The sequence below is a fragment of the Triticum urartu genome, chromosome 7 (genome assembly GCF_003073215.2).
Source record: "Triticum urartu cultivar G1812 chromosome 7, Tu2.1, whole genome shotgun sequence".
Taxonomy (NCBI): domain Eukaryota; kingdom Viridiplantae; phylum Streptophyta; class Magnoliopsida; order Poales; family Poaceae; genus Triticum; species Triticum urartu.
The window spans coordinates 570,362,992-570,388,654 of NC_053028.1; the positions used below are offsets into that span (position 1 = coordinate 570,362,992).

The 25,663-nt window shown below is 44.7% G+C and overlaps 1 protein-coding gene across 1 annotated transcript; it reads left to right on the plus strand.

The window, feature by feature from the left end:
- Nucleotides 1-5,145: 5,145 nt before the first annotated feature.
- Nucleotides 5,146-8,568, plus strand: LOC125525073 (agamous-like MADS-box protein AGL80). Its single transcript, XM_048690083.1, has 5 exons — nucleotides 5,146-5,696; nucleotides 5,752-6,165; nucleotides 7,052-7,175; nucleotides 7,794-7,869; nucleotides 8,546-8,568. Exons 1-5 carry the CDS (start codon nucleotides 5,146-5,148, stop codon nucleotides 8,566-8,568), a joined length of 1,188 nt encoding a protein of 395 aa, XP_048546040.1.
- Nucleotides 8,569-25,663: the final 17,095 nt, after the last annotated feature.

A 25,663-nucleotide genomic window follows, 5' to 3' on the forward strand; every position in this document is an offset into this window, starting at 1 on the left:
GGGGCGACGGCGACTTGGGGTGGCAGCGGCGAACTCCGGCGGTCCCCTGATGAACTGCAGAATGGGAGGCAGAGAGAGATGAGCTCGGGAGAGCGAGAGGATGGAAGAAGGAGAGGAGAAGAGACGGCGATTTGGGGCACTGGCCTGGGGTTCGCCGGCGAGGGCACTCCGGTGGGCGGCGATGCGAGGCCGGCGCGCTGGATCTGATGCGTCGAAGGAGTCCGGCGGGGAGGCGTGGAGACAGGGCAGAGCGGCGGAGGAGCTCGGATCGGGATCTCCCTCTCCCGATCTGGAGCTCGGGGAGCAGGGGCGGCGCGGTGCGGGCCTCAGAGCCCAGATCGGGGCCCGGGCGGGCCTGGAGCGGGCCTGGCGGCGCGGGGCGATGTGGGACGCGAGGAGGCGACGTGGCGGCTTCCCGTTGGCTGCGGGCGTCCTGCGTGGTGGCGGCTGGCCACCAGGATGGCGCCAAGTGGCAGGGACGAGGTGGCCAGCGGTGGAAATAGAGGAGAGGAGGGGGGAGGCGGCTGGCTGATGATTGGGGGCGCGGATTTCGAGGAGGAGGAGGGAGAAGGCCCAAAATGGCATGGAGGGGGTCTATATAAGGTAAGGGGGCTAGGGTTAGGGGGTTTGAGGCCGTTTCGGAGCCGTTCGATCTCGATCGGACGACCCGGAGCGGAGAGGGTTAGATAGGTGGGCTAGCAAGTGGGTTGCGAAAAAAAGGTTGGGCTGAGATGAGAGGAGAGGAGTGCAGCCCGGCAACTGTTTCCGGAGACCGAAAACGTCCGACGTTAGACCGACTATAATGTCGCTATAGTTATCCGTTGGGCTATCAAACGAACTCCGAATGCGATGAAACTTAGCAGGCGGCCTACCTACAACATAACAACACCACATGCCAACTTTCAACCCATTCCGAGAACATTTTCCGGCCACTTATGAAATAATATTTTGGACGTGCCGCGGGCGCGTGCAAGTGTGTCTGGGCTCAGAACGGACAACGGAAGGAACTGGGAAACCCGGACGGATGCAAGTTTTGAAAACATGATAATGCAATGCACATGATGACATGACAAGATGCAACACGCAAGCAAAAGACATGGCAACGACGGCGAATAACTGGACGACAACTGGCACATCGGTCTCGGGATGCGATGAAACTTGGCAGGCGGCCTACCTACAACATAACAACACCACATGCCAACTTTCAATCCATTCCGAGAACATTTTCCGGTCACTTATGAAATAATATTTCGGACGTGCCACGGGCGCGTGCAAGTGTGTCTGGGCTCAGAACGGACAACGGAAGGAACTGGGAAACCCGGACGGATGCAAGTTTTGAAAACATGATAATGCAATGCACATGATGACATGACAAGATGCAACACGCAAGCAAAAGACATGGCAACGACGGCGAATAACTGGACGACAACTGGCACATCGGTCTCGGGATGCGATGAAACTTGGCAGGCGGCCTACCTACAACATAACAACACCACATGCCAACTTTCAATCCATTCCGAGAACATTTTCCGGTCACTTATGAAATAATATTTCGGACGTGCCACGGGCGCGTGCAAGTGTGTCTGGGCTCAGAACGGACAACGGAAGGAACTGGGAAACCCGGACGGATGCAAGTTTTGAAAACATGATAATGCAATGCACATGATGACATGACAAGATGCAACACGCAAGCAAAAGACATGGCAACGACGGCGAATAACTGGACGACAACTGGCACATCGGTCTCGGGATGCGATGAAACTTGGCAGGCGGCCTACCTACAACATAACAACACCACATGCCAACTTTCAATCCATTCCGAGAACATTTTCCGGTCACTTATGAAATAATATTTCGGACGTGCCACGGGCGCGTGCAAGTGTGTCTGGGCTCAGAACGGACAACGGAAGGAACTGGGAAACCCGGACGGATGCAAGTTTTGAAAACATGATAATGCAATGCACATGATGACATGACAAGATGCAACACGCAAGCGAAACACATGGCAACAACGACGAATAACTGGACGACAACTGGCACATCGGTCTCGGGATGTTACACGCGGTCTCTCTCTCTCTCCCTCTTTTGTCTCACACAAGAACACACACTAAAGGAAGACTCAACACATACGCGCGCATATACCAAAAACAGCACAGAATATTTGCCCAGAGGCACTCTTACTTGGCAGCCACAAACACTACATTGTTTTCCCGGCCCTCACGGCCTCTCATTTCATTAACGCAATGCAATGTATTTATAGAAAGGACCTGGCACTCACACACGCAGTATCCTAGCCTGCACACTCGGCCACTTATCCCACTAAGCCATGCACTGAGCTAACCATCTATTTGCATGCACCTATTCTATCTCCTTGATTCGCTCCAACGTCCAGACTACTCAGACAACCACCTGACCAAGCAAACTACATGCGTGCACACTATAACAAACTAGTACACTATTCCATTCCGCCGGCCTGACTCCAGTGTGCCTTGCCGCTTCACGTGACCGTGCCACATCCCCCAACACCGCGGCTTCACACTGCAATCGACATCTCACCATGCTTGCTGCATCACACAGCAGCCCGGCATCTCGTCTTCTCTACACACTCAACAGAAGCTTCCACGACTAGCTACTCCCTAAACCGTCTAAGTTACATGTAGACCCAAAGCTAAAACATGCAGATACGTCGAATCAAGATTAAAGCTAACACACCTCAGCGTCGAACTTGTGGCATGGTACAGGGTGGCTGGCGGAGCTCGCACACGGCGCGACGGGCGCGTCCCTGGCGCACTGCAGGTGGGGCTCCACCGTCAAGAGCTTCATTTTTTGGGCACCCGGCGTGATGCTCCCGTTCGTCCTCGACGAGCTCCTCGCCACGCGCACCATGGCGGAGAAGGGGGTCAATGTGGAGGTGGCGAGGGACGAGGTTGAAATGTGGCTTCTCTACATGCGCGAGTGGCCATGGTGCAGCTACCACTAGCGCAGGATGGACGGTTTCGAGCTCGGCAACGTTGCCATGGGTGTGAGAGAAGGCAGACAAGGTGCTCAAGGAAATGCATTTTGTTGTATGAGAGAGAAGAGGGGGGAAGGAGAGAGAAAACCAATACCTAAAAAAATGTGAAAACCAATGACATGTCAGCAGTTTTTGCCACATTTCTGGTTTTGGACGAAATGTATCTGGTTTTGAGGCATGAGCTAAATGTTGACCAAAAATAGGTGAAGGACTAGATGTCGGCCTCTTGTAAATTTAAGGGACCAAAAACATACTTTTCTGTTTCTGTAAGGACGTGAACGTGGCTAAACCTCGGCAAAGTGTGTGTGGATGGGGGTCTTGGAGTGGAGGAGGAGGTGGTGCTGGAGGTTGGGGAGGTGGGGGTCACGGAACCGAGGGGGGGGGGGGGGGGGGCAAGGGGCCGGGGGGGGGGGGGGGGGGGGGGGGGGGGGGGGGGGGGGGGGGAGGGGGGGGGGGGGGGGGGGGGGGGGCAAAGGTACATGAAGAGGCACATAGAAACAATGACCATGGTACAGGTCGATGAATTGATCGTAGTGGATGCAACGGTGAAATGATGAGAAGTGGTGGCAATAGAAATATTACCAGTAGCTACAGAGAGTTCAAATAGTAGTGGCGGTGGTGGCAATGTGCAAGGCTAGCAGAGGGTAACGGTGGCGGTGGTGCTAGCGACATTTGTGGTAGCCTAGTTGGTGCTGGAAGCAGATGTAGCACCAGTTATCGTGTCATACGTCAGCACAAAGTTATTGTATAATGTTGACTTAGCACAAAGCCACATGGTGATTCAAATAAGGCATAAGCTTCGTTAGACACAAAAATTATATGACAAGTCGTGAATATTCCAGATTTATATCGGATTGGCTTAAATGCCTAGAAAGAATGCTATAATTATTGTGAGTACATATGTCTGCTTATATGATTGACATTTCGTTGATATGGCTATCATTTGGTTATTTACTTTGAATATATCTATATATCTGTGGCCTCTAAGTGCATGGAATCAATTGCTCTTTTTTTCTTGCGAGGAAAGCTCTGGCAAGTACATATGGCAAGTACATGTAGCAGTGCTCAGATGATTAGCTTCCTTGAGGCAGAACCAACCCGTCAGGGTTCAAGTTCTAGACTTGCATTGGTGATTGCATTTTTCCGAATCTATTTCAGACCTTCCAACGATGTGCGTTGTGTGGGAGGAGACATTCCCGTCTACTACGAAGGCATCTGTAGCGATTTCATCAATTTTAAGATGATGTGCCGACTCATTTTCTCAGAAGTGCTCATAGGGATAGAGTATGTGTGTGCCCGTGCATTCATAAGGGTGAGCATATGTGTGTATGTATGAGCATCTATGTCTGTACTATGTTAAAAAAAGTACGCATAATTTTGACACGCAAATATTTACAACTATAGAAAAGCTGCTCTACCTAGCTTAACCAGACATCTAAAGAAAAAGGTCGGTCCATATCTTCTAGATGGAATTAATTATTGCCTTGGAATGTATGCTGATAGTAATTACGTTTCAGTTACCATGAATCACTGGTGGTCATCTAGTAACTTTGGCCAATCCTGAATATATGGAACCACATTTAATTCACATATAGGAAAAATTGGTAGACCTTAATTCACACAACATGCATGACCAATCGGTTTAATTGCGTACATATCTTTGTAAATAATTAATTTCAGTTCATCTATGCATTATGAGATAATTTAAATATGTTACTGATATTTTTGATAATAACTTGGTTACAATTGAACATCCTTTGAATAAGCATCCATCTTTAGAACATATTAAACTTGAAAATTAATATGGTAATGTATAGCTAAAATAAGCATATCCTGTTAATAAGATTCATGTGGCTCTTGAGAGAAACCATTCTTTTATCGCATTTTTGGCTCGGCCGACTACTATGAGCATTCCATGTGTTAATTTCAGAAATATTGTGCTTTAATGATGCATTTATGAAGCACCTCCTTATCCTATCAACTAACATTTAAAAGTTTCTGGATTAGCACGCTGCATCTTAATTGTCTTGAGTCTCTTGGCTGATCCTCCACTATAAATCTATCCACCCTTATTGCTTTCAACTCACCAAAACAAAGCAACTCTCCTTTGCCGCTTTATCCCTTTGTTGGAAATGGCTCGCAAGAAGGTGGCCCTCCGGTACATCCTCGATAAAAAGTCCAGATGCAGTACTTCAAAGAAGCGGCGTGAGGGCCTACGGAAGAAGGCGGAGGAGTTGGCCATCATGTGCAACGCCAAGGCATGTGTGCTAGTATATGGCGAGGGCGAGGCGGTACCACAAGTGTTCCCATCCCCCGCTGAGGCGGTGCCTGTCCTGAACCGGTATATGAATATGCCGGAGGGCAACTTCAAGAAGACGGTGAATCATGCAAGCTTTCTCAATCAACATTTTGGCAAGCTCCAGGCCAAGGGCCACAAGCTCCAAGACGTCTGTGAAGACAATGAGACCAGAATCCTCCTGCACAAGGTCATGCTCAGAAGCAACCTCTCGAGCCTTGATGGCCTCAACATCGAGGATCTCACCAATGTTGGCCGAAAGCTAGAGGTGATCCTCCAGAGCATGGGGGAAAGCATCACAAAAATTAGCGGCCAACCACCTGTCTTCCAGTCCCAGGAGCCATACGTCACCAACACCATGGGCATGGGGTCTCCAGCAATGTATCAGAGCTGGCATTAAGTCATGCAACGCGCTCAGGCTTTATAAGAGGAAAGACTCTCGCGCACCACCGCCAGCTCCATACGTCACCAACTACATGCATGTGGAGTCTTCGTCGACTTATCAGGCACCACCAGCTCCATACATCACTCACAACATGGACATGGGGTCTTCGATGATGTATCCGACAGCATCACCAGCTCCCTATGTCACTAGTGGCATGGACATGGGGCCTTCCACAATGTTTAAGGCTCTGCCACAGCAACAAGAGGATTCACTTGACATGATGAGGTATGGAGGAGACCTCAACGCCCTGGTCTATAGTGGCTACAATTCTAGTGGTTGTAATGACACCAGCACAAGCACTGTCTTCCCTAGCGGTGATATTGACCCGAAGAGGTCGTTTGAGGTGGGGTTCGGTTGGCAGTTCGGTGGCGCTGATCCTGAAGCGTCTTCTTCAAGTCCTTTCCTCCCAATGTAAGCAAGGAGAGGATACATGTAATCCCATTAATAATAAGAGACATGTAATCTTGGTTGTGCTCTTTGAGCACAAGCATATTTCATTTAGTCATTGCAATCGTTATTATGGATCTCTTCGATGGTTTGTTTGTTTGATCTCCGTGATTTAGCCGGTTCCAACTTCTATGTTGCACCTACTCTTTGCGTAAACATGCATGCTTTTTCCGGCATACCTTTTTTATGATAGTTTTTGTTGACCCTTGACGTCGCATCAAGTGATACAACCATGAAGAGTTCACTCCTGGTTTCTGCATAGCTAGATGCGCACAACCTATAGAAATCTACCACAGTTCTAGGAAAGTGAAAACACATGACATTGTTTGACACAAAAATAAGAAAAACTTCAAGAAATGGAGGACCGATCCGATGACTACACCTTCATCCATGTTAGGTAAAGAACTCCTTAAAAATCCCCTCTTCTATTATGACATGACTAAGCGGAGCTATATCAAAAACACGTAGGTATTGGACGCTAAGTGGGGGGAATTCCCAACCACGAGTCCTCCCAAAACCTAACACGTGCGTAATCCTTGACAGTGATAGTTTCGGACTAGAGAATAAGTCGTCTTCGCTTCACAAAAACAACCAAAAAGTGGGAGTCCTCAGGTTTCCTCTAGACCTAGGACAGAATCTTTGAGCCCATCTATATAGTACTAAATATATCATGACATACCTCATCCTTGGTAAGAAGCTTGAATAACTATTTATGGATAATACATATTTGGGGATTTTTCTCCATGCCAATCTCGAAGGCCTAATACCTTTGAAAATGAAATTAATGAGCTCTTTCGAAATGTTCCAATATATTATAACAAATATTCTTATTTACTAAATGACACTTTAGCGCATTACCGAAGCAATCCGTGAGGCATTCGGAGACCACTGGAAAGGCGTATCCGAGAAGAAATGCTAAAGGGGCAATGGAAAATGAGGTTCTCAATGGTATCTTCAACAACATTACATGGTATGTAAGCATAGTTGTTAGTGACATTAAATTTTCTCTGCTTTTGCGTATTTAGCGTATTAAGCCTATCATAAAGAAGCAACCATAGAAATACTTTTAACTCCATTTTGGCACTTCAAAGAAATACATAACGTAAATAATCATATTAGAAAGCACAGAGTTGGTAATGAGATGTCCTCCTCCATAGGGAAAATGCACCCCTTTCGAATTATTGAGACACTTTATATTCGTTCCTCTATGTGTTTCCACTCCTACTGGTCTCTCATAGGTAGACACATTTCTATTATATGCAACAAATTCCTATTTGTACTTGACCTTTAAAATTTTACATTTGACACTTTCTCTTCTTATGGTATATAAGTAAATGGATGTGCAAAAGAGGCTAGAAGAGAGGTAGAATTGCTTCAATGTTCAAGGACTAGCACGATGATAATAGGATGGCAAATGGAGTGAGACGATACCCACGATAATGGGATAAGGTGAATGAGTACAAAAGCCATACAAGATATGAGTCATGGCTAGAGCTATAGATAACAAGGAGTCAAGGTGTATATACTTTGAGTTTACCAAGTGGTTCTATGTTTTCAGTTTGCCTAAATGATAAGAAGATATGTGTTTTTAGGTGGCATCCAATTCTAAACATGTAATCCTTCCATGTTTTCGAAACTGCAAATGGGCATGCCTAAAGCATGGAGAAGGTAAGTGTGGTGGTTCACATGTTTTTTTTGGGGGGGGAGGGGGGTTCATGACAATAATGAGAGTGGATAAATGAAGTTACAGTGTCATTCAGAATGATTTCAAAATTCAAGTCAAGTGGCAATTTAAGGACATACATCAAGGCTAGATTTATGTGACAGAAACAGAAGAAAAGTATGATTTTTTAATGTTGATTCACTGCTAAAGGCAAGGGAATAGAAAAAAAATCGAGCATAGGAATTGCACTCCATAAGTGTCGTTCAATTTCTAGAATGATGTATCGGTAATGTGGTACATGTTTCTTATAACTGGCCTTTATTTAATGTTTAACATGCTACATTCCATGTCTGAATATTGAAACGGCAAGAACATGATGAGGGGAGCGGGGCATGTTTCGTATGTTAACGAGCGTTACAATATTGAGAGGAATTACTGTGCAAAGATCTAGGTAACTAATAAATAAATGATATGCAATAACATGTTAGCGGTAAGGGGACAAGTCAATACATCTAGTCAATCTGACCTACAGCCGGATGGACGAAAAATCGGATGGCAGATGAAAGTATGTACTTCTTTTGTAAAATATGATTATGGATCAAACCAAGAATATCACCTCCCTTTATTATTATGTACAGATAGTATTGATCTTGTAAATTGATAGTTATGCTTGGATGATAGGTATTTATCTTGTGAAATGCTAGTTGTGCTTCGACGATAGTGGTACTCATCTTGTAATTTGCTACTGGTATTATTGGTTGTGTGCATCCTAGCTATGCAAATACTGGGTGTGTGCTCATTGTACTTGTATCCCCTTGATGCTTCATTTTGAGCCAATAAAATCCACCTTTGTCAAAAAATGCTAGTGGTATTGATCTTGGAAATTCATAATTGATAGGTGCTACTTCTTGAGCTTCAGTTGTTTTTTCCCTTGAAGAGGAAAGGGTGATGCAGCAAAGTAGAGATAAGTATTTCCCTCAGTTAGAGAACCAAGGTATCAATCCAGTAGGAGACAACACAAAAATCACCTAATACCTACACAAACAATCGAACACTTGCACCCAACGCGATAAAGGGGTTGTTAATCCCTTCACGGTCACTTGCAAAAGTGAGATCTGACAGAGATAGATAAAACTAAACAAAAGATAAAGTAAATATTTTTAGGTTTTTTGGTTTATAGATCGGGAAGTAAAAGATTGAAAAATAGTAGATCGGAAACTTATATGATGGAAAATAGACCCCGGGGGCATAGGTTTCACTAGAGGGTTCTCTCAAGATAGCAAATAATACGATGGGTGAACAAATTACTGTCGAGCAATTGATAGAAAAGTGCAAAGTTATGACGATATCTAAGGCAGTGATTATGAAATATAGGCATCACGTCTGTGTCAAGTAGACCGAATCCTGCATGCATCTACTACTATTACTCCACACATCGACCGACTCCTGCGTGCATCTAGAGTATTGCTACCTCTTGAGCATGCGTCGGTTTTCATTTGAAAACTTCACAACACAAAACTGAACAGAAAATCTCGTGAGCTCCGTTAGTATAAGAAAATAAACCACCACTTTAAGGTACTGTAATTAACTCATTATTTATTTATATTGGTGTTAAACCTACTGTGTTCCAACTTCTCTATGGTTCATACCCCCCGATACTAGCCATAGATGCATCAAAATAAGCAACCAACACGCGAAAAACAAAATCTGTCAAAAGCAGAATAGTCTGTAGCAATCTGGATGTTTCGAATACTTCTATAACTCCAAAAATTCTGAAAAATTAGGATGACCAGGAAAATTTGTATACTAATCTACTGCAGTTGGAATTGGTATTTGATGACCCACAAGTATAGGGTATCTATTGTAATCCTTTCGATAAGTAAGAGTGTCGAACCCAACGAGGAGCAGAAGGAAATGATAAGTGGTTTCCAGCAAGATATTCTCTGCAAGTACTAAAATAAGTGGTAACATATAGTTTTTTCATAGGATAATTTGTAACGAGCAACAAGTAACAAAAGTAAATAAAGTGCAGCAAGGTGGCCCAATCCTTTTTGGAGCAAAGGACAAGCCTGGACAAACTCTTATATAAAGAAAAGCTCTCCAGAGGACACATGGGAATATCGTCAAGCTAGTTTTCATCACGCTCATATGATTGGCGTTCGGTACTTTGATAATTTGGTATGTGGGTGGACCGGTCCTTGGGTACTGTGCTTACTTGGACAAGCATCCAACTTATGATTAACCTCTATTGTAAGCATCCGCAACTACAACATAAGTATTAAGGTAAACCTAACCATAACATGAAACATATGGATCCACATCGGTCCCTTACGAAGCAACGCATAAACTAGGGTTTAAGCTTCTGTCACTCTAGCAACCCATCATCTACTTATTACTTCCCAATGCCTTCCTCTAGGCCCAAATAATGGTGAAGTGTCATGTAGTCGACGTTCACATGACTCCACTAGAGGGATGACAACATACATCTCATCAAAATATCGAACGAATACCAAATTCACATGACTACTAATAGCAAGACTTCTCCCATGTCCTCAGGAACAAACGTAACTACTCACCAAGCATAAACATGTTCATAATCAGAGGGGTATTAATATGCATATAGGATCTGAACATATGATCTTCCACCAAATAAACCAACTAGCATCAACTACAAGGAGTAATTAACAGTACTAGCAACCTACTAGTACCAATCCCGGAATTGGAGACAAGAATTGGATACAAGAGATGAACTAGGGTTTTGAGAGGAGATGGTGCTGATGAAGATGTTGATGGAGATTGCCCTCTCCCGATGAGAGGAGCGTTGGTGATGACGATGGCGATGATTTCCCCCTCCGGGAGGGAAGTTTCCCCGGCAAAACAGCTCCGCCAGAGCCCTAGATTGGTTCCTCCTCATGGCGGCGGAGTTTCGTCCGAGAAGATGGCTTATGATTTTTTCCCATCGAAAGACTTCATATAGCATAAGATGGCCACCGGAGGGCCACCAGGGGGCCCACGAGGTAGGGGGCGCGCCCAGGGGGGTAGGGCGCGCCCCCACCCTCATGGGTAGGGTGTGGCCCCCCTGGTGAATTTCTTCCGCTGAGTATTTTTTATATATTCTGAAAACGTCTTCCGTGAAGTTTTAGGACTTTTGGAGCTGTGCAGAATAGGTCTCTAATATTTGCTCCTTTTCCAGACCAGAATCCCAGCTGCCGGCATTCTCCCTCTTTATGTAAACCTTGTAAAATAAGAGAGAATATGCATAAGTATTGTGACATAATGTGTAATAACAACCCATAATGCAATAAGTATCGATATAAAAGCATGATGCAAAATGGACGTATCAACTCCCCCAAGCTTAGACCTCGCTTGTCCTCAAGCGAAAGCCGAAATCAAAAAATATGTCCACATGTTTAGAGATAGAGGTGTCGATAAAAAAATAAAATACGGACATGAGGGCATCATGATCATTCTTAGAACAGCAACTTATATAATTCTTGTCATATGATTTCTTATGCTAGAGTAATAATTCAATCACAATTTCAAGTATGAGTCGTAAACTTCATTGAAAACTAACAAACTATAATCTCAGTCATTGGAGCAATTGCAATTTATCATAACATAGGAAAGAGTCAATATATGAGAGCTTTTCAGCAAGTCCAGATACTCAACTATCATATAGTCCTTCACAATTGCTGACACTCACGCAATACTTATGGGTATGGAGTTTTAATCGGACACAGAGAAAGATAGGGGCTTATAGTTTTGCCTCCCAACGTTTTACCTCAAGGGTAATGTCAACAATAATAGTCCATGAAAACTCACATCCAATTAGTCATATATACCAGGATCTTTCCAACATACTGTGCTTGCCAAAGGATAAAACGTAAAAAGGAAGGGTGAAGATCACCATGACTCTTATGCAAGGTAGGAGATAAAAGTAAAAGATAGGCCCTTCGCAGAGGGAAGCAGAGGTTGTCATGCGCTTTTATGGTTGGATGCACAAAAAATCTTAATGCGAAAGAACGTCACTTTATATTGCCACTTGTGATATGGACCTTTATTATGCAGTCTGTCGCTTTTATTTCTTCCATATCACACGATCGTATAAAGCTTATTTCTCCCACACTAATAAGTCATACATATTTAGAGATCAATTTTTATTGCTTGCACCCATGACAACTTACTTGGAGGATCTTACTCAATCCATAGGTAGGTATGGTGGACTCTCATGATAAAACTGGTTTAAGGGTATTTGGAAGCACAAGTAGTATCTCTACTTGGTGCGATGAATTTGGCTAGCATGAGGGGGAAAGGCAAGCTGAACCATGTTGGATGATCCATGACAATATAATTTATTTTAGATGTAAGAAAACATAACCCATTACGTTGTCTTCCTTGTCCAACATCAACTCTTTAGCATGTCATATTTTAATGAGTGCTCACAATCATAAAAGATGTCTAGGATAGTATATCTATATGTGAAGACCTCTCTTTATTTATTACTTCCTATTAATTGCAACGATGACCAAAACTATGTTTGTCAACTCTCAACAACTTTTATTCATCATACTTTTTCTATGTGAGCTCATTACTCTCCATAAGATTCACATGATCTCTTTGCTTCCTTTTTATTTCTTTCTCTTTTCTTTTATTCCCTTAGGATCATGGCAAAATATTCAAGCCCTTGACTCAACACTAATCTTTATTATATAGCTCACAGAGTCGATTACATAGAGGAATTATAAAGCAAAACTCACAACTAGATCATACTAAGAACTTTTATTCTACTAGATCAAGATATTATCAAAAGGATCAAACTAAGAAAAATGGTAAAGATAAAAGTGATGGTGATACGATACCGGGGCACTCCCCCAAGCTTGGCAGTTGCCAATGGGAGTGCCCATACCCATGTGATCATGTCCCCTTTGTTGGTGGAGAAGGTGATGGTTTTGTTGATGGCATAGGCTTCTTCCTTAATTTGCGCTTGAGGACAGAATTTTGGTCCCTTAGGTCCTTGATCTCCTGTTCCAGGCTCAATATCTTTTTGTATAGTTCCTGCTTGTTTTCCTGCAAGAGGCGAAAAGGGATAAACTCGATATTAGGTTTCTTTACCCTATCCGGGAGGCTTGACTTTTTGAACTACACATGCATGTCCCCAGGTTGAGGTAGCAGGACTTCATCTTCATCTGAGCTCGTCTCCTCCTTTCCCTTGGGTTCATAGTCCTCTTCTTCTTCCGTAGTCCAACCACAATGCTCCACATCCCCATAGAACTTAGGATCTGCAAGGTAATCAGCCACATAGCTTTCTCCTTCTGAATCTTGGGACGACATGTTGCTCTGTCCTCAGCAGGACAGCTCAAAACAAAGACAAGGGATATTTGCGTGATACGGAAGTCAAAACCTCCGGGAGATTATATAATGAATTTTTACCGACCAAAATACGTGTCGTGTATGAAAACGGAGTCCGGAGAGCACACGAGGTGCCGACGAGGTAGAGGGCGCGCCCTCCACCCTCATGGAGCCCTCGTGTTCTTCCCGGACTGCTTCTTATTTTTATATTTTTCTAAATATTCCAAAACAGAGAAATATTGCCTTAAAACTGTTTTGGAGTCGGTTTACTTAATGTACCACATACCTATTCCTTTTCGGAGTCTGAAACATTCCGGAAAGTGTCCCTTATGTATTCCTCCGGGGTTACGGTTTCAATAACATTGGTTTCAACATTTATAGGATTACCTAAGATATAATGTTTGATTCTTTGACCGTTCACCACCTCCGTATTTGTGCCTTCAAAGTTGTTGATTTTTATGGCACCGGAACGATAGACCTCCCCGATAACGTAAGGACCTTCCCATTTAGAGAGAAGTTTTCCTGCAAAAAATCTTAAATGAGAGTTGTATAGCAATACATAATCACCTACATTAAACTCACGCTTTTGTATCCTTTTATCATCCCATCTTTTAACTTTTTCTTTAAACAACTTGGCATTTTCGTAGGCTTGGGTTCTCCATTGTTCGAGTGAGCTAATATCAAATAACCTCTTCTCACCGGCAAGTTTAAAATCATAATTGAGCTCTTTAATAGCCCAATATGCCTTGTGTTCTAGTTCGAGAGGTAAGTGACATGCTTTTCCATAAACCATTTATACGGAGACATACCCATACACTACAAAAAAATACACTTCCGTGATGATACGTGTTTGTCACAGTAGGTCGCGTTTTTTGTCATGCATGTACATCCATGACAAATTTATGACAGAATCAAGATAGTCATACCTGTGCTGTCGTCGAAGTGTTCCATGACATGACCAAAATTATCATCACGGAAGTGTCCACTTCCATGACGATAAATCGCGCGTCACAGAAGTGCTTTCGTCAAGGGTGACCGACACGTGGCATCCATCGTAACGGAACGCCGTTAAGCTATTGGGTCGGGTTTTGAATCCGATAACCCGTTAACAGCCCCGACCAATGGGGATTTTCCACATGTAAAATCATCATTGGCTGGAGGAGACGCGTGTCAGGTCCGCGTTGGCACAGGTGTCACACATCCAATGGGCGAGACGCGCCTATGATATGTTGACACGTGGACCAGCCCATCAAGTTTAAATGGGCCAACCCAACTGAAGGCCCACAAGATTTTGTGGACCATAATGGCTCGGCCCAGCTAAAGGCCCACGAGATTTTGCGAACCATAATGGGCTGGCCTAGCTAAAGGCCCACAAGATTTTGCGGGCCATAATGGGCCGGCCCAGGTAAAGGCCCACAAGATTTTTGTGTGTCATAATGGGCCGGCCCAGGTAAAGGCCCACAAGATTCTTGCGGACCATAATGGGCCGGCCCAGCTAAAGGCCCACGAGATTTCGCCAACATTAATGGGCCGGCCCAGCTGTAGGCCCACAAGATTTTGAGGACCCTAGTAGGCCAGCCCATTAACTGGCTGCCATGTTTTGGGCCAAATGCCGGCCCATATTTGATCCGGTCCATTAATGGCCTGCCACACTCCGGGCCTAATAGCGGCCCATATGAGATCCGGCCCGTTAAAAGCCTACCACGTTCTAGGCCAAATTACGACCCAGATCAGGTCCGGCCCTTTAAGAGGTTTTGGGCTCAATTATGGCCCATATCAGATTTGGCCCGTCAACTGGACGCTATGCTTTTGTGCCCACTTGCTAAAGGCCCACTTAGTAATTTGGCCTGATATTAGTTTTGTCCTGTTAAGGGCCCGTTTAACATTTTGGCCCTATATTAATTTCGACCTGTTAAAAGCCTGTCATATAGTTGGGCCTAACTACGGCCCGGTTTGCATCCGGCCTGCTCGCAACCGATATCTGATTGGGCCAAACAAGGACCGAGACAATTTTGGCCTGTTAAAAGCCCGTGATTTGATTCGCACAATCATGGGCCGGGGTTCATTTTGGGCTGCTGCCGGCCCGTGAGCAGTTCGGCACGTTTCAGGCCCAACCTACATCGTGATTGCATGACGGCCCGATTATGTACCGTAATTTTATGGTTTGGCCGGTTTACTGCGAAGACAGGATATATATACAGTAAAATAACTGCAGCATCATGAATAAGAAAAAACCTAGACTATAGAATAAAGAAATTACGGCATATTATATCCACTGGGCATCAAAGTTCGCCACTATGATAATAAAGCACAAGCAGACAACAGATTACTTACACGGGGCATCAAATATCGCCACCATTGCAAATAAACATGCCGACAAAATAATATACAAAACCGACAGCACTTCAATAGAGTTCAAGAAAGGTTAGCCCTGCTGGGGAGCTGTAGCGCAAGCAACTGGGCAAGATGATGAGACAACGCTTGTTCAACACTTATATCTTCCTCACTTTGAAAGATAAACAAGCAGACATATGACAGGTTTTGCACATAAAAGTATCAGTGCTGACAATTCATCACATTTCTTACTGACGAATAAAGTGACACAGTTTAAAATTGCATTAACACAATATGGTATTGTTCAAGTTAAGACATGATAGGAAATGACATTGTGAAGGAGTTGGTAGCTTGATGACACCACTAGATTACAGATCAAGAACTCACGAGTATCAATGGTTAGTCTGCTATCAATTTATACCATTTCAGATTGGCAAATAAAGAGACAGTTTAAATAATAGTAGAATGATATGACATTGTTCATAGTTAAGACATTGCAGAATATGACATTGTGTTGTAGTGGGTAGGTTCATGTAACACCCCGGATGTAACTTTCCCAATTTGTACTCCAACTCTTGCCGTTTCCGGCGTTAAGTTATTTTATTTTCTCGGGTTCGGGTCTCTGTCTCCGTGTGTTGTTGTCGTGTCATGCATCTCATATCATGTCATCATGTGCATTGCATTTGCATACGTGTTCGTCTCATGCATTCGAGCATTTTCCCCGTTGTCCGTTTTGCATTCCGGTGCTTCGTTCTCCTCCGGTGGTCATTTCTACCTTTCTTTCGTGTGTGGGGATTAAAAATTTCTGGATTGGACCGTGACTTGCCAAGCGGCCTTGGTTTACTACCGGTAGACCGCCTGTCAAGTTTCGTATCATTTGGACTTCGTTTGATACTCCAACGGTTAACCGAGGGACCGAAAAGGCCTCGTGTGTGTTGGAGCCCAACACCCCTCCAATTTGGCCCAAAACCCACCTAAGCCTTCTCCATCATCTAGAGCGTTCGATCACGATCGCGTGGCCGAAAACCGCACCTCATTTGGACTCTCCTAGCTCCCTCTATGCCTACATATACCTCCCCCATTCCAAATCTCGGATCCCCTCGTCAAACCCTAAAAAAAACCCGTCTCCACCGCCGCCGGACATGTCCGGACGGAGCCGGACAACGTCCGGATCCCACCGCCGCCAATCGCCGCCTGCCACGTCACCGCCCCCGCCGCCACTCGCGCCGGCCCGCCCAGGCCCGAGGCGGGCCCTCTCCCGCGCCTCACCGGGCCGCCCCAGCGCGCCGCCACCCGCACCGCTCCCCGCCGCCCGAGCGTGCCGCCCCGTGCGCCGCCTCCTCCTCCGAGCCGCCGCCGCCGGAGCGAGCCGGCCCGAGCCGCCGTCCGCCGCCTCCACCGCCCGCCGCCTTCGTGCCTCGCCGTGCGCGAGCTCGCCGCCGCCATCCGCCGTTGCTAGGCCGGCCCGAGCACCTCTCCTCGCCGGCGTGCCCCGCTCCTCTCGCCAGAGCCCATCGTCACTGGAGCCGCCGCCTCGCCGGAGTTCTCCTCCCTTGCCGGCCGGATCTGGTGGTTGGACCAGATCCACCGGTCCCCGATCCAAACGCCCGCGCCGTTCCCCGGATCTCCTCGTCCCGGGTCCTCCTCGTCCCGTTTACCGCGAGGTCTAATTTTTCTTCCAAGTCCCGAAAATTCTCAGATCTAAGTGCTCCTGTTCATAGCCCCATAACTTTGCATCCGTAGCTCCGATTCATGCATATAGCATATCAAAATGTTCATCTCAGAAAATACATCATTTCATTCAATTGCATCCTTTTCATTTGAGTTCATCTTGATGCCCGAAATGCTGTTAGAAGAAGGCTATTTGAGTTAATTGTCAGATCTGCTGCTCCATTTAGGTTTTTGTCATTTTTGCCATGATTAATGTGTGCATGATATGCCCTGATGTTCTACATATGTTTTGTTAAGGGTTTTGTCATCTTTCCAGAGGTGCAACCCATGTATTTTTGTGATGAGTATGGTGAATAGTGCAAGCTTGCAAAGTGAGGCACTCGGTAATTCTGTTTTCAGGGACTTAGCAATTCCACTAAGTCCTTGAGCTATTTATCTCATATGGCCATATGTTCATGTTGTTTCCTAGTGATCCGTGCCTCTTTTGAGGATGATCAGTGAGGATGTTTTGTTAATCTTGTAGTGATCTATCCATCCATATCTTTATTTGCAATTATGGAGCACCCTAGCTTGAGTCAATCGAGCTCTACTTTTGCTACTTTGTGAATTTGGGCAGATTGTCAACTTGTTTGCAATTTTGCCGATGATGTTGTAGTTGATCCGTGCATGCTATGCTATTGTTCTTGACATGTCTAGCTTGCATTTTGAGTGTTCTTGATAGATGTATGCTTATCGTTTCATGACTTGCACCGTAGTGAGTGCATCGAGCTCGTAAACATGCCTACTTGAGTTATATTTCAGCATGTGCCAGTTTTCACTAAGTCTGAAAACTGATTATGTTTTTGCGATGTTCACGTGCTTGTCAGTATATTTTCTGATCCCTTTTTGCTCAAGGTCACTAAGGGACTTTTGTTAAGCTATTTGATTAGCTCCATGCCATGTTTTACTTTGCCATGTTCAGGTCATGTAGCATGTAGTTTTGTTGCTCCGAAGAGTGCTACCTGATCTGAAATTCCAGACAAGTGTTAATTTCACTAAGTCTGAGATCTGTTTGCCATATGCATTTTTGCCATGCTTGTTTGAACCTATTAATGGATGAATTGGCCGTAGCTCAGTGCTAGACTTTTGTTAAGCATCTTGAATGCATCCCTGCCATGTATTTTGTTGTCATGTTTGGGTGCTGTAGCATGTTCATTTTGTTGCATTTAGATGCCTACTTGCTGTAAATCGCAGACCGATGTCATTTTTGAATCGCTTGCCATTTCCAAACCGTAACTCCGATTCCGGCATTCTTTATATCGTTTTCAAGCGATTTCATCTCATCTTCCAGTGGCATACTTGGATTTCCAAGTTGAGGCCAGGTTCTTGCATTTCCTGTCATATCTTGCATATGCATCCCGCATCGCATCTCGCGTAGCATATCATCATTGCTTCGTATTGTTTGTTCCTTGCACGTGGTTGATTGTGTCTTTGTTGCTTGTTTGTCTTGTTTGGGTAGAGCCGGGAGATGAGTTCTCTAATGAGGAGCCCGTTGAGTTTGCTTTCGAGGATCCAGTCAACTCTGACAACTGTGCAGGCAAGATGATCATACCCTCGTAATCACTACTATCTTTGCTATGCTAGATTGCTCGCTCTTTTGCTATGCCAATGCTACAATGCCTACCACTTGCTTTCAAGCCTCCCAAATTGCCATGTCAAACCTCTAACCCACCTTGTCCTAGCAAACCATTGATTGGCTATGTTACCGCTTTGCTCAGCCCCTCTTATAGCGTTGCTAGTTGCAGGTGAAGATTGGAGGCCGTTCCTTGTTGGAACATTTATTTACTTGTTGGGATATCATTATATTGCTATGTTATCTTAATGCATCTATATACTTGGTAAATGGTGGAAGGCTCGTCCTCTCGCCTAGTGTTTTATTCCACTCTTGCCGCCCTAGTTTCTGTCATATCGGTGTTATGTTCCCGGATTTTGCGTTCCTTACGCGGTTGGGTTATAATGGGAACCCCTTGATAGTTCGCCTTGATTAAAGGTTTTCCAGCAATGCCCAACCTTGGTCTTACCATTTTCCACCTAGCCTCTTTTTCCCTTGGGTTTCCGGAGCCCGAGGGTCATCTTATTTTAAACCCCCCGGGCCAGTGCTCCTCTGAGTGTTGGTCCAAACTAGAGTCCTGTCCAGCGCCCCCTTGGGGAAACTCGGGGTTTGGTTTTAGTTGTACGGAGCGCTCATCTGAGTGTGCCCTGAGAAAGAGATATGTGCAGCTCCTATCAGGATTTGTCAGCACATTCGGGCGGTGTTGCTGGTCTTGTTTTAACCTGTCGAAGTGTCTTGAAGAACCGAGATACCGAGTCTGATCGGAACGTCTTGGGAGGAGGTCTATTCCTTCGTTGACCGTGAGAGCTTGTCATGGGCTAAGTTGGGACTCCCTTGCAGGGATTTGAACTTTCGAAAGCCGTGCCCGCGGTTATGGGCATATGGGAATTTGTTAATGTCCGGTTGTAGATAACTTGAACCTTAACTTAATTAAAATGAATCAACTGAGTGTGTTACCGTGATGGCCTCTTCTCGGCGGAGTCCGGGAAGCGGACACGATGTTGGAGTAATGTTTGTGCAGGTTGTCCTCTAGTTTCTCGCTCGCGCTTTGCCTCCTCTTCTCTCTCTATTTTTGCGAATAAGTTAGCCACCATATTTTGCTAGTCGCTTGCTGCAGCTCCACATATATTTTACCTTGCCTTAACTATAAGCTTAAATAGTCTTGATCGCGAGGGTGCGAGATTGCTGAGTCCTTGTGGCTCACAGATTACTTCTACACCAGATGCAGGGCCTGATGATTCCGCTCCAGGTGACGCGTTCGAGCTCAAGTGGGAGTTCGACGAAGACTCTCAACGTTACTATGTTTCCTTTCCTGATGATCAGTAGTGGTGCCCAGTTGGGGGTGATTGGGACCGTGTCGCATGTTGGGTTATCTTTTATTTTGGAGCCGTAGTTGGGCCATGAGTATTTGTATGATGTAATGTTATTTATGTACTTGGTTGACGTGGCGAGTGTAAGCCAACTATGTTATATCCCCTTTATTATTTATATTACATGGGATGTTGTGAAGATTGCCTAACTTGCGACATATGCCTTCAATGCGATTATGCCTCTAAGTCGTGCCTCGACACGTGGGAGATATAGTCGCATCGAGGGTGTTACAGTTCACCACACCACTGGATTACGGATGAAGAACAGAAGCATACATGCAGTGCAAAAGAAGATCACTTGCTCTGTATAGTTTAATTTACATGGTATGAAGAAGGAACTTGGTTGTACAACTGAAAATTTAAATTGAGAAAGGACAAACTTTTGTTTATGAACTACATAATAAACTTTAAACAAGAAATTTGATGCAAACACCAAAAATAAACAGCTATTGCAGTCATGCATAACCAAATATATAAAACAAAGTTTGAAGGCTTGAGATGGACAAACTTACATTATTGGTGAAGACAGGCTCTATAAAGGCCTTGTCCATGCTGATGGGGGGGGGGCAATTCAAGAAGTTTACCATAGAATCTTCTTCAAAAGCATTGTATTTATTCTACATTTTGTTAAGAGTAAATATAGATGTGATAATATACGAAAAAATGGAGAATATTGAAGATAAGATGAACAGTGATGCTACATAACCAAGTAGCTATAAATGTAAGTGCAGCGATACAGGCAAATGGTACATCCAAGAGCAATGCACAACTAAACTTCTTCAGTACCAACCTTATGGTAAGAGTAAATATAGATCTGATGTATAGAAAATGGAGGGCAAAGGAAAATAAGCTGCAAAGTGATGGTACATGAACAACTACCTGTCATTATAAGTACACTGATAAAGGATAGCATGTACTTACAAGAACAATGCAGAGCTAAAAAAACATTGGCATTGGATATATTCTACACTAATGTAACCATTCATACAGATCATATAATTTGGAGCGAACAATTGATAAGCAAGCTATCATGCATACTGCTGTCACATAATGAACCAGGTATGTATGCAAGTACAGTGATATAGGACAACAGGTACTAACAAGAGCAAAGCAGCAGGCAGCATATTTGCGATATCCTGTCGTTCTTGTCAAACCGGAATTCTTCTTCGAGTAGATTTCCTGCAAAAAAGATCCGTAAGGCACATGCGGAAAAGTAGAAGTTCAAATTGTCAGGTGATTCATATACAATACCTCATCCTGGGAACGAGACCAGTGCATAACAAGGTTTTTCCATTCAATGTCTTCTAAATTTAGCACAGGAGACTTCATCGGAAATTCGTTTATAGACTTGCCATCAAAGTGTGATTTCCTCAGGTAACACCGATACTGCTGCAATGCTTCCTTGAAAAGCACAAGCAAGCTTTGCTCGTCATGACTATCCGGATTGACCCTCGCCTAGCTACAACAATGTAATGTAAATCATTGATGTGTTCAATCAGCAAAAAACAGGAAAATAATAACCATGAATAATAGCACTTACACGTAAGTTGGACAGGAAGATATGAAAATGGTGTTTGTCTTCACAATAATCTTCCCATGATGGGAATATATGCACATAGTCCCTAACAACATTGAAAGCATTGTCTTTTAAACTGGGAATAAATGGAATGGGGTTGCAATCTGCAGGAATTGGCCGTCTCTGCAGTTGGGATAGGTCTTCGGCCGGTGGACTTGCTGTACTTTTTGATGGAGTGGGATTTTTCTGTGGTACAGCTAGTGCTATGGCAAATGAAATTGGTATACCTTTTGCTGGACTGCAGGTCCTGTATGGTGGGGCTAGTGGTGTGGCCAGTGAAGTATGGGTACAGTCTGCTGGAGTCGGTCCTACGTTTTGTGTCACTGGTTGTACATCCAATATAAGTGGGGTGCTGTCTGATTTCTCCGGCACCACCACATTTTTCAAGGACTTTGCTGGTGCTCCTTTAGGTTCGGCAATCACCCTCTTCCTTTTTGATGTCTGATGCACAAGAACAACATTTGAGTGGAAAAACATGGTATGATGACAGATGGAATATGTATTGATAATGGATGGGCATGGCATCTCGACATATATGGTGAGTAAACTAAGCAGATGGTGGTGCAACAAAGTAGAAGAAATGCAAGACAACATATGCAAGATACCCGCAATCAATAAAACATTGCCAAATTAGAACAGGCACCTTTGACTCCTCGAGGTTAGAATAGTCATTAGGATCATATTCTGAACAAGAATCAACAGGTGGGGAGCGTATGAGTTTCATTGCATCCAGAATGGCACTCAATGCCTTGGTGCCAATTTTGTAAGTCATTGCAGTGTTTAGCTTCAAGAGTGGACTGCTGCTAGTGCGACACAAAGCAGCTACACAGATCATAGTGTAGATATAACGGGAAAACCTTAAGCATCAGAGTAAAATCAGCAAAGTGGAACTTGCTGGAATATATGTGCTAGTATTGCCGGTACGGCTAGAAAGGCTTCGGATACCAGCTCTCTTCAAGTGAAGGTGCGGTACTGTTAATATCAGTGTAACTCTCAAAGGCGACACAGCTCCCCGCATTTCCTTGCTATTCTTATAGGATTCAAGTGGGTAGGCCACTACAAATCATATTCCTATGTTTACAAGATCCTACGAATCAAAGAGGCTCAAAGTGTCCATCACAACCGACCGTATAGACCTCTACACTGCAAATGTCCCTGCTCATCTTCAGTACAAGGAACATACTGTACTACTATCATACTCCCTCCGTTCCGAAATATAAGAATTGGTAGAGATTTCCACTATGGATAACATACAGATGTATCATGATACATTTTAGAGTGTAGATTCACTCATTTTGCTCCATATGTAGTCCATGGTGGAATCTATACAAAGACTTGTATTTAGGAACGGAGAGAGTACATATTAAAGAAGAACGAAAGAGGAACATGGTAAAGAAGAGCAAGCAGATTTTGGATAATAAAATGTTGGTTGCACAGTTCCCACACATGATGAACCAGAGCGCATTAAGAATGCAACTCCTAGCTGTCTCTCGACCATTTCAGGCGGTTGGATGAAGATCCTACGTCTCCTAACCCTTCTTCTTCCTCGTCTCTGATTCTTCCCATACAGAACACCGCACGGGCCGCCGCCGGACCACCGGCCCGCACCTCATGTGTTCCTCCAGCACCCCACCCCCCACCCCCGCACCAACCCCCACCCGCGTCGAGTTTTCTTCGTTCGGCGAGGCCCACAACCACCCGAGCCCCTTCGGTCGCACTGGCGAACTCCGGCGAGCTCTGAAAAATCGACTGACCCAATTTTGAAATTTAGTCTACTGTGATTTAACTAGTGTGGAATATAAAAGGGGGAAACCATAAGCATTGGGAGTATAGTGTTGAGCATGCCATGGCGGATCTGAAGGTGCAAACCGGACAAAGGCAACTTCGCAACCAAGACAAGAAATCAGAGTAAAGCAGTGGCGATCTATTTTCTTGCTGCGATAAATAAGTTGAGCAGATACGAAAGAGTACCGCCTCTGGTGCGGCGCCGTGTACGCATCTGCTGAGAATTTGACGGTGCTATGGTAGCGATGGCTGTCGGCGGCATGGAAGCAGATCTAGGAGGGTAGACGGTGGCGGCGGGGGGCGGTGGACGATACGGTCGTAGGAGCGGCGCTGGCAAGGTGGACGACGGCAGGGATGAAGCGAGAGGACGGGATGCAAGGATCCTGGTCCGAAGCCGTGGATGAGAGAGGTCGATCTCTTGTAATGGACGGTGGCGTCGGAGTATCAGCTCCGGCATGGTGGAGGAGGACGGCGGTGGATGGGGTGGCGGACGGCGGCGGACGGAGGAGGGTGGGGTGGAGAGGGTGTTTTGGCGCCCACGGAGTAGGAATGCGGAAAAGGGAGGTAGAGAGGAAGGGGGGAACCATGTATTCAGGGTGCGCTTGTCTCAAATGCGAGGAAATTTACAAATTTAGCCCCTGTTTCAAATTTCTACTACATCACAGCAACATTAGTCGGTTGGGGATAGGACGGTAATCTCGCATACACCGAATATTTGCTGACGAGAGTTTGTTTTTGGCGCCCACCGTGTATGAATATGAATCGGGGAGGGAGTCGATTTCGGCCGAGGACACACTATGTTTTGGCACCCACCGTGTATGAATCCGAGTGAGAGGCGGTTACGTCACGTTTGGGTGAAATTACAAACCTACCCCTATCAAAACCTATAGAAATCTAGCAGATAGGCTTTGCGTGGCAGGGATAGGCAGTAGTGATTTCCATCTCGCAGATTTTGGTTTCGGGCGGTTACTGCGACTTTCCCCACTTCGTTCAAATTTTGCAGAGTGCACGTTTACCGTGCCAACTCAATTTGAATCCCGTTTGTATTCTATTTTTTTTCGGGCGGGATCCATTTTCAATTGGAATTACATTCTATATACATCATTTTTTTATATATACTTTCAAAAGCACAACAAAGAATTCCGCTCCTTTATATGTATAATATGATTTACAAATACAACGATCTCAAAATCTTAAGGTTGAATTCAAAAAAATTTAACCAAATTATGTTCTACTAAAATGTATGGATCAGTAATATCTACATATTAGATAACATAGATGTGCGTGAATTCATATGAGTATGCATGTTTGATAGATCAATTTTGGTTCGATTATGGATTACATGTATCATCATCTCGAATTCAAATATTTGAATCCCTTTTTTGTTCACTCCTTTCACGCCCATCTCTCTCGCATGCATGCTCCTTCAGGTAGCTATCACTCTCTTTTCTCCAGCTCACCCGCACGCTCACTTCATGTTTCTCCTATCCTCGCAAACATGGTCTCTCGACGTCTCCCTTGAGAAGTGTCACACTCTCCCTATCATTATGCATTACACGGTTTTCATTATCTCTCACGTCTCTACTATTCTCTGGTATCACTCGGTACCTAAGCTTTCTTTTTCACCGCCACACACACAGTCTCCACTCGTCTTTCACTTTATCTTTCTCTCTATGGGATTCTCTCACACACCCTATATGTGTCTACATATGACTCATACCACTAAAATTACTCTCTCTCTCTCTCCTGTAGACACAACATTTGTTGCGGTCTCCTTTTCGTCTCCATCCCAGACTGACATTATTCATTTGTTTACCGATCAGACAACCCCGACTACCGTCTCCTCTCTCTCTCTCACAGACACACACACACAACTCCTGCTTCCACTCCCCTTCCCGACTACCGTCTCTCTCTCTCTCACATAAAACTCTCGCTTTCGCACCCCAACTCGTATTTCTCTCACAAACATTTATCGACTAGCTAGCCTCTAGATAGGTTTATACACCCGCACACTCGTGCTTCCACCATCGCATACATGTCTCTCTCCCGCTCCTTGTATCTATGTCGATTTTTCGTCCCTTCTTGAGACACGCCCTCTTGATCGTGCACACACACACTATCGC

Excerpts from the sequence above, each read along its gene's own strand:
- LOC125525073 (XM_048690083.1), top strand. The coding sequence starts at position 5,146 with ATGGCTCGCAAGAAGGTGGCCCTCCGGTACATCCTCGATAAAAAGTCC. Across the intron at positions 7,176-7,793 it reads TCAACAACATTACATGGTAT|GTGGCATCCAATTCTAAACA; the intron begins GTAAGCATAGTT and ends ATGTGTTTTTAG. Across the intron at positions 7,870-8,545 it reads ATGCCTAAAGCATGGAGAAG|GTATTTATCTTGTGAAATGC; the intron begins GTAAGTGTGGTG and ends CTTGGATGATAG.